This window comes from Denticeps clupeoides, chromosome 1 (genome assembly GCF_900700375.1).
Source record: "Denticeps clupeoides chromosome 1, fDenClu1.1, whole genome shotgun sequence".
Lineage (NCBI taxonomy): Eukaryota > Metazoa > Chordata > Actinopteri > Clupeiformes > Denticipitidae > Denticeps > Denticeps clupeoides.
In genome coordinates this window covers 3,816,912-3,829,228 of record NC_041707.1, presented here as the reverse complement: position 1 = coordinate 3,829,228, position 12,317 = coordinate 3,816,912, and the positions used below count along the sequence as shown (strand labels likewise).

The 12,317-nt window shown below is 44.3% G+C and overlaps 1 protein-coding gene across 2 annotated transcripts; it reads left to right on the top strand.

Annotated features, from left to right (window-relative positions):
* The first annotated feature begins 2,337 nt into the window (after nt 1-2,337).
* Nucleotides 2,338-9,985, top strand: grhl3 (grainyhead-like transcription factor 3). 2 transcript variants are annotated; one of them, XM_028997424.1, is made up of 15 exons: nt 2,338-2,538; nt 3,394-3,556; nt 3,645-3,700; nt 4,275-4,494; nt 4,584-4,660; nt 4,746-4,896; nt 4,988-5,099; nt 5,235-5,329; nt 5,915-6,073; nt 6,445-6,523; nt 6,606-6,742; nt 7,443-7,569; nt 7,701-7,786; nt 7,906-7,970; nt 8,961-9,985. In XM_028997424.1, exons 1-15 carry the CDS (start codon nt 2,522-2,524, stop codon nt 9,076-9,078), a joined length of 1,662 nt encoding a protein of 553 aa, XP_028853257.1. In that variant the 5' UTR covers nt 2,338-2,521; the 3' UTR covers nt 9,079-9,985. The 2 variants fall into 2 exon arrangements, with proteins under 2 accessions (XP_028853257.1, XP_028853248.1); XM_028997415.1 differs by having other exon boundaries at nt 2,341-2,538; nt 4,581-4,660.
* The last annotated feature ends 2,332 nt before the right edge of the window (nt 9,986-12,317 follow it).

Sequence of the window (12,317 nt, the reverse complement as noted above, 5' to 3'; positions counted from 1 at the left end):
CCTGTGTAGCCGGGCGTGTTTAATAATGATATATGCTTATTAAATACAACGTTTTGTCATAGGGACAGGTTGTTTTTCTGTGAGGACCTTTTCCCCTCTGAGCACATAGAAATGCATATGCAGCGTTGAGCAACTGCACCCACCCGGCTTTAGAAAATGCTGAGTGTGACCAGGGGCTTTGAAGTTTCTGCCGTAGCCCCAAAATGCAGACCCTCACGGGGCTGTTGGGCAAGATGGGAGGGGCCAGAGAGAGTGTTTCTGGTTTTCGTGATCCTTGCCGGCTAATTGTGCCTCAAATCTTAAGAGAAATGTCCTGGAGGTTTCTGTCTTGGCGTGTGGTTTCAAGGTGTGAATAGGCAAGGATGAAGATCCTGATGGTCATAGGTGGCACGAGAGAATGAGACTGAAAGGATCGGGTCTCAACAGGGTCGTTCGCACCTCAGACAACCCAAACCCTCGTCTGGTTCTCTCTGCACCATGTTAACACGGCCGAAAGCAGCTATAGTCGAATCACACGAAAAAAGACTAATACTCTCATTTCTCAGTTTTAATGATGGTCCTGGATCCTTGGGGAGAAGAAGACAACCATACACGCACACACCCTTGACAGGAGAAGCTGTTCACGCCCTGGATCAGTGCAGGGCTTTCACTGTCATCACGCATCACTTTTTAAAAATATATATATATATATGTCATCCACGGACGGAATTTGAACCAGGTGGTTAAGGAAAAATGTTCAGAATCTGAGGAAAGGTTTTCAGTAAGGCGCAGTAGGGACAATTAGCAAGTGGCATTTGGGCTTTGCTTTCTTTTAGTGTCTTCCTTGACTTCAGGCCATATGCCAGCTTGCCTGCGGGGCTCGGTGTGTGTGGGAGTGTGTGTGGCAGCACGGCACGCACACTCCTCTGTTACCATATCGTATGCCCTGGGGTCAGACGCACAATCTTCAGGGCAAAGCCTCAGCGCCAGTCGATCAGGCGGAATGATATCGCAACGGCCGAGTGATGGTGGCCAGAGGTCAGAGTTGCCACAGAAACAGAAGAGCCACTTTCCTCTGGCCTTGAAGACAATTTACCTGGAGCCGTCTTTATCACGGCAGCCATCTGAGCGCCTTGCAGAACACAGCACAACTCACCCAAGGCACATGAAGTCAGAACGTGGGAGACAGGAAGAAGGCTGCTTTTATAAATAATCTTAATAATAATGCAGAAATGTCAGTGTTAGGTCTAATAATAACACACTAAAAAGACATTTACGGGGGGGGGAAAAATAACATGATAATTACAAAGAAAATCCGCTCTGACTTCTGTTCTGACGTTTTTCCCCTTTCTCTATACACTTACGTTTCCCATAAATCATCTGCATAACACGAGGGCTGGTGCTCTCTTTCCTCCACCCTCATTTCTGCAGATCCTTCACAACTCCTCCTCACAGCTCTCACGACATATTACAGAAACAGCTACTGAACACCACCTCATGTCGAACAAATTAAAGCTTCAACTCCAAAGCGCATTCTTAATTTACCAAGAAATGAACTGAAATGATAATATCTGTAATGAGTAATAAATTCCACATTAGCGCATTTATCCTGTCAGAAAGAATAATTGCATGCTTGGTTTAGAAAAGATCATTTAATATTTTATTTGAAGCACAATAAGAAACTCACTTCTATTAAAATGTACTAATGCATCTCATGTCTGTTGTTTTCATGATTTAATTTTAAAAATAAACATTCAAAATATCCCGTTTTCGTTACACATGAAGTGAAATGTTTTTTTTATGTTGTATTGCTTTCTCTCAATATCAGAATTGTTCATGTATACATTTGCTTGGGGCTGATTATTTACCTTTGTGAATTAAATTCCAAAAATAATCTTTGTGATATAACATTTTTTAATATGGAATAAATCTAATAAATTATTGGTTGGATATGTGTAGTTTAGGTGTTTTGCCTGCAGCACATGTAAATGCATGAGCTGTTATAGGCGAGACTAAACCCACAGTCTCACCACTCTAAGGCTCATGTAATAAGAAAAAAATGATACTGCATCTCATTACCATGTTAAAAGCCTTGTCCTCTCGCTCCACCGTTTGGTTTCTTTCCCCAAATCAGATGTATTTCACACCTGCGAAGAGCCAATCTCAGTCTTTTATTCCCTGTGCTAATGAGATTCGGGGAGCGCTGCCCAGAATTGTTCTGTAAGGGTAGAAGCCCCCCCTTCCCATTCTTGCAGCACTCACTCACAGAAACACACACCTGCTGGCAAAGAAAATGGGCGGGGACTACACCTGTCCTATCTGACACCTGTCTCTAGGCTCTCAGCCAATCGGCGGCGAGAGAGAGGGCCGACTGCTCAAAATAAATGAGGGATACCTTCAGAAATCAGATCAGTTCATTACTCATCAAGGCAGTGAGACATGTCTGCTCTCTGCTAAGCCTGCCAAACGCTCACACAGCAGACAAGCCCACACCAGGTGAACGGTACCAAGGAATTTAAATCCCGATCGAAGAGGCTAAGACATGACCAAGGAGACTGAGTAAGTAGCTGCTTTTTCTTATTTTTAATGGTTTACCGGGAGAAAATTCACTGGGCAGGTTTTAGTGTTAAAGAATGAGGAAGACGCTGTAAAACTACACTCTTGATTGGAAAATTTTGTACTATATTGTGTAATGAATGTGCGAAACCCAGCCCCCATCTCGCCAGCTCAGCAGCCAGCATTGTGCAATGAGACCCCCATGTGAAGACATGGGATTCTTGGGAAAGCCAATACATGCCCAATACCCCAAGTGAGACGATGCCGGTTCTGAGCACACCTGTCACAGCCAGCGTTGAGGCTGTCCTAGGGGCCTACCTTCACAAAAGCCAGTTGTAAAGGGTATCCAGTGAGGATGTGTTAGACTTACAGGTCAGGCACAATGAGGGGGCTAAAATTACATAACACAATATGGCCACTTGGAGAGAGAGATGTGTAAAACATTGGGAGCCGGGTCTCGGTGCAGGTGGGAACTCGGGGATCAGGTGCCAGCGTGGTTTGTGTGCCATACACTTTTCCATACACTTGTTTGTCGGGATTCTCTGACTCCCAGAGGGATTTCACTGGTTTATCCCGTGCTGTCAGCGCATTTAATTGCACGGGAGCCATGAGCAAACTGGTGGTATTTGCTCTTTGGTCACTGTGGTTCATTCAGAAGGCTGGTGCAGAGGTGGGTGAACAAATCCCACTTTCGCCTTGTTGATCCTTGGCTGAGCGATAAGTGATCCATTCCAAATCCCCGATTTGCCTCGCAGTATGGGCAAGGCTGTAAGCTTTCTGTGGTAGCGGCTCTTCTTCTTTTTGGAGTGATTCACATGGAGATAAATTGTAATGCAAACGTTTCCTTTGCTGCTTTAGGACTCTGGTTCTGCAGAACGAGTGCTTTAACTACCCATGGTACACTGACAGTTACGCTATGGATACCTGGAACTACATGGATTCAGACATGCACAAACCCAAGCCCAGGATGGCCACCGAGGAGGACCTTGCCACCCTGTCCTACTTGTATGAGCAGTGCAAGGTAGAGAGCATTTTTTTTTAATGAATCAAAAAGCCACAATTTATCTCTCAGTAGCGTTTTACGAATAACCTGTTTTGCATTCTTTCAGAATCTGAAAGACCAAAAGATGACCACATGCAACAGCACCACATTCAAGCCTGAGAGGTGAGATTTATCTCATATAAAGCTAAGTGTTGACAGAGAAGAGAAAATGAATGATGTTTTCTGTGGGCTTGCTGGATGAGTGCATATCAGTCAGGCTGACACAGGGACGTACCAGGGAGGAGAAGGTTTCTGGGCTGTGCGTGGCACCCTCTTTTTCTTCCAAAATGTCTTAAGCGATCATTGCTGAGGTCAGGTGCAGGCTAAGCAGATAATCCACAGGTCTATACCTCACCTTGGCTCTCTGAAAGAGCTGAGTCACAAACGATCACGAATCGCCCACAGCAATGGGCTTTTGTCTGCATGAAAAATGCCCAGAAAGAAACTCAAATAAAAAAAAAGGGGGTTTGGGATTAGGCTGCAAACAGCAGCCACCCAGAGAGACTGGCTTTCTTTCAGCAGCAGTGTATTCCTTAAACACCCAGATTTGAGCTCTTTATTGACATTGACACGTTTTGGGCACAGTCCGTGTTTGAGCTGCTGAGCATGTTGGTGTATGAAGGATCGTGGGGGTGAATGAGCAATTGTCTCCGGCTGGCATGTGAATGCGTTGTAAGTTGTATGTTTGTATGTTCAGGACTCCTGACATCGCCAATCTGGAGAACTCCACCCAGATCATGAAGCTGCTGTCTGAGAACATTTCCACCAGCCAGCAACAGGAAATGAAACTGTACCCACAGAGCGCCCAGGATGCCACAGCCGGCGAGAGCTATGAGAAGCAAGTGATCAGCAACATGTTCGACAGCCTCCTGCAAAAGTGGCCGGCCGATGGCACCTACCCAGAGGTGCCTGAAGAGGTAAGAAGATAACAACTTTCCTGCCATTTCATTCTCTCCATTCTGTCCAATTCCACACTAACAGTTATACTATCTCTGCCCCAAAGCAGGCCCTGCCTTACAGCCTGGAGCAAGCCAGTCCAGTGTACACCAACTCCTACCCCAGCTCACCCCCAGAGGGCTTCAAGTATGTGCACTCCCCTCCCATCATCAGCCTGCCTGCCAACGCCGGTGTTCGCCAACTCACCTGCCTCTTCTTTCTTGATCCACAGGAACGATTTCCACTTCAGTCTCGGCGCCCCCCAAGCCGCCCAGCACAAATCAGCGGAAACTCCCATGATATACCTGAACAAGGGGCAGTTTTACCCCATCACCTTGCAGGCGTTGGACAGCCCTGCTGGCCTCCCACGTGGCAGAGTGAAGGTGAGACCCCCACTTACTTTGCTGGCCGTCCACTTGCTGCTCATTCTCTGGAGACTTACTGTAGCACCCACGGCCCTCGTGTTGCTTTCAGACAATGATCATGGCTGTGTTCGACAACGAGAAGAGCCCGGAGATGCAGCTGAAATTCTGGAACCACTGGCACGCAAGACAGCCAACCGTTAAGCAAAGAGTGATTGACATAGGTATGTTGAAAAAAATAACAGGCCACAGGGACTCACCAGGTAACTGGGCCTGTTTGTGTCAACACATTGGACAAATATATTAAATCTTTATATATTTTGCTCATATTGCTCATAATGTTGCTCATTGCCCCTCAGCTGATTACAAAGAGACGTTCAGTGGCATCAGCAATGTGGAGGAAGTTGCCTTCAACGCGCTGTCTTTTACCTGGAATACAAGTGAAGAGGCGAAGGTAGGAGCTCCTCCACACACCATGTCCCTGTGGCCAGAGACACCTGCTACAGATGGGTGGGGCCCTTAGGCTGTGATTAGAGCAGGGAGTGTAATCCTGGCAGAATTCTGAGGAATCCGTGGCATGTGTACGCCCCAAGGTGCGAGGCTGCAAACGTAAGGAGCGAGAAAGAGAAAGAAAGAAAGAAGGCCCTCGCCCAAAAATCTGCTCAGTGGCTTGAGGGTGTGGGCTCAGCGGGGTGGGACAATCAAGTGGAGGAACAATACTGAAAGCCATAAACTATGGGCACAGATGAAAAAGTGCCACAGCCACCAGTCACAAATTTTATGAAATGCCACATGAGATGAAAAAGATGTAATTTAGTTTCTTTGTTTAGTTCATAGGCTACTCTCTTTTGTTTTTTAGTCCTAGCAGCCAGCGTGTCTCAGCAGGCATCATCCTTTTTTTGGCACACCCCTCCTTTACAACAAATAATCAAACGTCATTAATGTACCAATGGCCACCCACCTACAAATGACACATTTCTCACGTTCACACCCATTCGCCAGCTTTCCTAATGGAACATGATCTTGGATCTTCTCCCAGGTCTACATCGGCATCAACTCTCTGAGCACCGACTTCTCTGCCCAGAAAGGGGTGAAGGGGCTGCCCCTCCACCTCCAGATCGACACCTTTGACGTCAGCACCGGCATCAACCGACTCGTTCACAGAGCCGCCTGCCAGGTCAAAATCTTCTGTGATAAGGTAAAGAAACACCAATCTTACTCCTACAAATGTTTCGCGACACTGGTCCCTGCTCAAAAGGTGAAATATTCAAAAACATATTGATAATTGAAGGAAACAATCCATCCCTTTGTTTGCTCCAGTCTGATAACTACTGTCAGCCCCTATGGCCCTGCAGCATCTCAGACTTATCTCATCTCATTTATCTTCTTTGAGACGTCTACTGGCGTTAGCCTCAGTGAATGGAGGAATGCATCCAAAATCCCATTGAGATACACGCCAAACTTGTTCCACAGCAACCGGAACTGTTTGCCCGCTCTTTCAAATTGATCTGGATGGAAACAGTCCTTACTGTCACCTGATCCATTTTGGGTTTTTTTTCTATTGCACAGGGAGCAGAGAGGAAGATGAGAGACGAGGAGAGGAAGAGAACCAAAAAAAGGGCCAAGAACACAGTCGACTCCAGCAACAGTAAGTGTTCCCTTGCAGCACCTGCGCCCTGAAAACAGGCCACTGTTGCATCCAGGATTCTAAAATTTGTCAATTTTTGCAGCCAACACTAAGCAGTCTGTGGTGTCCAGCTCCATTGGAGGGGACAGCACCTACTTCAAGGCCCTGGATGACCACACCACACAGCCAGTGCTTTTTATCCCAGAGATGCACTTGAGCAACATGCAGCGCTGTGGCTTGGTAAGTCCCACCCTGCTCCTTCAGATCCCATGGGATCAGACGTCGAGTCTGTTGAGTCATGTTCCATAATTGCTCCCGGCAACACTGAAGACAAGGGGGGGGGTGTGTGGGAAAAAATGCTGTGGGAAAACAGTGGGCTGGGAAAAGTGGGAAGTGTCAGGGAAAGTGTAGGGCAACAACAGACACGCTAACTGATGCGTTTTCGGGTTTATGTGAATCGAAACTGCCGTCACGAGGTGGCTGTGATGGTGATTGACGGATTCACACCCGCAACTGGCACACATCGCCCCCCCCTCTTTTGTTTCGTCCCACCTCCGCTTGTTCCAACAGGTGAATTTCCCACAGTCCCGCACATTAAAGAGGGGAGGGGTGGGTGCACTTTTCCTTTCCACTTCAACACGTCTCGGATTATCCTAACACTGTTTGCGCTAGCGTGTGTATGTACAGACATCCGTTTTTGTTTACAGTGACAACAGGAAGTACGCATGATGAATATCCGTCAGACCATTTAATCTCTGACAGATCAGATATAATCAGATAGCCGGTCTGTAGGTGTGTGCATCGCTCTGGTGCATTTTCACAGGATGGCGGCAGATAAACAAACACGCACCCTCATGACCGATAAAGACCTGCCGAGCACTGGCATGGTCGTTCTAACATCCACCTTTAATTGTGTCTTCATCTCTGCTTCGTTGTACAGACACCATCGGCCACCGTGGAGGATGCCGACTCCAGGGCCTCCCTGAAGAGGGTGAGCTGCTACGCCGATAGCGGTGACCAGTGTAGCCCGCCACTCTGCAAGCAAGCCAGGAGGGAGGAGCAGAGAGGTACGAGGAAGATGGACTTCTTCAATTGACCAGCTTGTGGCCTGGTCTAGATGAAAGCTTCAGTCTCCTCTAGCTATGACTTTTTAGGGTTGGTATAGATCCTTAGATATTGTCCTTTTTGTGTGTTGCAGTTTTTCTGTATGTGAGGCGAGAGTCAGAAGAGGTTTTTGATGCCCTCATGCTGAACAGACCAACACTGGGCGGCCTGAAAGAAGCTGTAAGTATCGGCATACATCTTTGGGTTTCTGCATGTCTTCATGATCAGGTTTCTCGTAACCAAACATCAGCCAAGTCGCTTTTTTGAAGCATATTCTTTTTTGGCTATTCTCTCATCAGATTTCAGAAAAGTATGGCCTGCAAGAAGACACCATTGGGAAAGTTTTGAAGAAGTGCAAAAGAGGGTGAGTTGCATTTCCTTGAGTGTGCGTCATTTGTTTCCCTTCAAAATCTTCCTTTCAGAATCTTAGCATAATTCAACCTAAGCACACATAAAAAAGGAGGCAAAGTTTCAGATGTTTTTATTTGAAAAATCTTAAATGTAATTAAATGTATAGCACAAGGAAAAGCAGGTTTTAAATGTCCTTGTCAACAAAGTCACCTCAAACAAAGTTGTCAGACTGGGTCGGTAGGCAAGCTCTACCCCCAGGAATGTAATTACTGATGTTCCCCTGGAACAAAAACTGAGATGAAAAGATTTCATCTTTTACGTGTATTTCTGACAACCCATTCTGATGAACCGAAGCGAGAGGAACTGTGGGTTCTGAGATACTCTTGTTGATACGGAAGACCTGTAGAAGTAATGGAGGACGGTGGCTCATCGTGCAAGTCAGATGACAGGAGATTGTAGAAGTGGAAGGAAGGTCTACCTCTTGTGAACACGATGACAGATATGCCATTTGTCCCAGATTGCCTAAGCCAAGGTGGGGCATTTGTGTAACCTCAGCAGATCCGCAGCTGTGGAAACAACCATCTTGCCACCTCCCATTCACTTCGCTTGCTCTCCAATCATCTGATCACTGCTGTCATCGCAGTGTGTAAAAAGGCACAATTTTTTCCCCAGGGGTGTGCAACTCAAAGACTAGTTGAAATAGCTCTAGGGTCCGACTGATGATAAGGCGGAGGGAAAAAATACAGGTTTTGTGACATTTTTGTCTACTTTATGCGTTGAGTCAGTCACCTCCTCCGCAAGAACAGGTACTGCCTCGGTCTCAGTGGTGATTGATGTGTGGGCTAATTAGCACACATGCCCTGTAGAAGAATGTTCTTTTGGTTTATTTTTGGTTGGCTTGTTTCTAAGCTATTAATCATGTGTCAGAGACCCAAAATGTGTCTCTGAATTTTACATCCGAAGTACCGTTGTTCTCACAGATTCCCTCTCATTGTCCTTACAGGATCTTTGTCAACATGGACGACAACATCATTGAGCACTACAGCAACCAATCAGCTTTCCTCATTGACATCTCCGGGGCCAATACGGGCCATTTCCAAATCACTCTTACAGAGTTGTAGACAAGAGGCTCGATGTGTGCTGAAGAAGATTTTGTCCAATCATGCTGCCTGCCCCATTTTGAACGTTTGAAGAGCACTGACATGACAGAGACTGAAACCTTCGAGCCAGGTGGTTGCAGAACAACCAGAAATGACCTCACTAAGCAGACGTGATCAAGTCTATGGCTTATAAAACCACTGCTAATGGTTTGTGTAAATAACATTTTGTTTGTTTTGATGTTATCATTATTTTATATTATTAGCATTTATGGTGGACATGATGGAAAAGCTGTATATATTTATTGTACATAGAAATTATTATCTTAAAACAACATGGTCATGTTGAAGAATCAGTTTGTTATTGTCACCTGCCTTGCTATGAGTTGCTTTGCTATTTCAATGTGCCAAAAGGCCTGCGTTGCCAAACCTTTCATGGGCTACCATTTTGCTGCTTTTTTTAAAAAAAGGCATATCATTTCTCCTGAAGCATTGCTCAGCTTTCAGGCGCAGCTGGTTTCATTTTATACTGCATGCTGTGTTGTTGCATACATGTTAATTTGCTATCATTTACACTTTTTTTTTTTTCGCTGTAGCTACCTGCCTGCTAAGTTTCACATCTAATTTTATCATTTTGGACTCAAAGTCACACATTTCCATCTCCAAGGTATAGCAAACACCAGTGTTGCCCTCACAAAAGTGACACACAAATGACTTTTGTACATTTCTAACTGAAACGTGTAACCACATTATATTATCTATGTTCTTTCACAGTTACCCAGACAGGTTTAATTACCGTTATTTTTATTCACTAAGACTTTGCAACATTTCAATGCTTTTTATGGCTGTTATGTAAACTACAAATGTTCTTTTTTTGTACTGATTCTTACCCTGTTTTTACTGAACGAAATAAAAAAAGCCTTAAAATATACTATGTGGGTATTTGACATTTTCTGGATTAACTGTTCATGTGAAACTGAAGGCATGTGCAAACTTTTAAATTTATGGAGGTTTATGGCATTTCCCTCCTTGAGTTTTTATTAATGGGATGTATTAATGTTTTGTTAAATAGTTCAGGGGGAATCATGTGCCATTCTGTTGGAGGTGCAACAGGAGGAACTCCAAAAACAGAAGTTGAACCTGTGTGTCTGAACAAATTTGCTGAATGCGCCTAAACCGAATGACTTTGTAGCACACTTACTAATTACAGGGAGTTCAGAATTATTAGGCAAATGAGTATTTTGTCCACATCATCCTCTTCATGCATGTTGTCTTACTCCAAGCTGTATAGGCTCGAAAGCCTACAACCAATTAAGCATATTAGGTGATGTGCATCTCTGTAATGAGAAGGGGTGTGGTCTAATGACATCAACACCCTATATCATGTGCATAATTATTAGGCAACTTCCTTTCCTTTGGCAAAATGGGTCAAAAGAAGGACTAGACAGGCTCAGAAAAGTCAAAAATAGTGAGATATCTTGCAGAGGGACGCAGCACTCTTAAAATTGCAAAGCTTCTGAAGCGTGATCATCGAACAATCAAGCGTTTAATTTAAATAGTCAACAGGGTCGCAAGAAGTGTGTGGAAAAACCAAGGAGCAAAATAACTGCCCATGAACTGAGAAAAGTCAAGCGTGCAGCTGCCAAGATGCCACTTGCCACCAGTTTGGCCATATTTTAGAACTGCAACATCACTGGAGTGCCCAAAAAAAATACTCAGAGACATGGCCATGGTAAGAAAGGCTGAAAGACGACCACCACTGAACAAGACACACAAGCTGAAACGTCAAGACTGGGCCAAGAAATATCTCAAGACTGATTTTTCTAAGGTTTTATGGACTGATAAATAATTGAAATGGGTATATATTTGTTTTTTGTTAAGTTGCCTAATAATTATGCACAGTAATAGTCACCTGCACACACAGATATCCCCCTAAAATAGCTAAAAATAAAAACAAACTAAAAACTACTTCCAAAAACATTCAGCTTTGATATTAATGAGTTTTTTGGGTTCACTGAGAACATGGTTGTTGTTCAATAATAAAATTATTCCTCAAAAATACAACTTGCCTAATAATTCTGCACTCCCTGTATATATTTAATTGCATAACAATAGTAATGAATGCCTAACAGTACTTGCAAATACCCTATTTAGACAGCGTACTTAAATTCTATTCATTAAGGTTTTAACAAGTGAGACTAGTTTTTTTTAATCATAACTATTATATATTATATTGAAGTACCCAGTAATAAGTACTACATACACGTCACACTTGTTCATTGTTCTGACCACTAGTTATGGGGATAAAGTTATTTGTGTTATTAAAATGTTTTAGTTATTAAAATGAATCAACCTAATGCACTTTTTAAAAAAAAACAGTCCAGAACTCACCATCCCGCGCCAATCGACAACTCTAACAAGATGGCGGACTCGTTCCCACGCCCCAATGTTGCCAGGTATTGCTCAGTATTCAACCACAAACAAAACCGACCAAATCTGATTATAAATCTAATTTAAATATTAAGATTATATAATATTCCATTATATGATGTGGTGCATATGTTTACAGAAGAACCTGAGGTTCCGATCGTCCGCACTTTACCGAAAAATGACATTTAAAAATCTCCCAATCTGGCAACACCGCTCCCCACTCAATTGCCCACATTGGTAGATAAAATAATTAAGAACGAAATATAAACGCAACAACAGTCGGAATCGGTTCCAATACGAATGGATTTTTTTCGGTGTGTCCTCATGCTCTAAAAGTGTTTTAAAGCAACAACCATTATCCCAACGCCCTCTAGATGCCCTGCAGGAAATTGATTCGTTTATTGCTTGTGTTACACCCTCGCCTAAGTGTCCTTGCGATCATTGACAGGTATGGATTTTTTTTTTCGTAAGAATGAATTCACGTAAGAATTAATTAAGCGCCAGACTAAAATGCACAAAGATGTTCAGAACCTTTATATACCAGAGCAGTATATTTAAAATCCTGTTTGTGTTCCTGTCTGTCGGTGCACGTCTGCGTGTTGGCGGACAGACACACGGAGGGACAGAGGGAGGAGAAGAGAGACCTGGAGACAGAGGGAGGAGACGAGAGGGAGACAGGGAGACAGAGGGAGGAGAGGGAGAGAGTCAGCGGGAGAGAGACGGAGGAGAAGAGAGGGAGAGAGAGAGAGGGATGAGAGGGAGAGAGTGAGAGGGAGGAGAAGAGAGAGAGAGAGTCAGAGGGACAGAGACGGAGGAGAAGAGAGGGAGAGAGA

Excerpts from the sequence above, each read along its gene's own strand:
- grhl3 (XM_028997415.1), top strand. Across the intron at positions 5,330-5,914 it reads ATACAAGTGAAGAGGCGAAG|GTCTACATCGGCATCAACTC; the intron begins GTAGGAGCTCCT and ends ATCTTCTCCCAG. Across the intron at positions 6,074-6,444 it reads TCAAAATCTTCTGTGATAAG|GGAGCAGAGAGGAAGATGAG; the intron begins GTAAAGAAACAC and ends TCTATTGCACAG.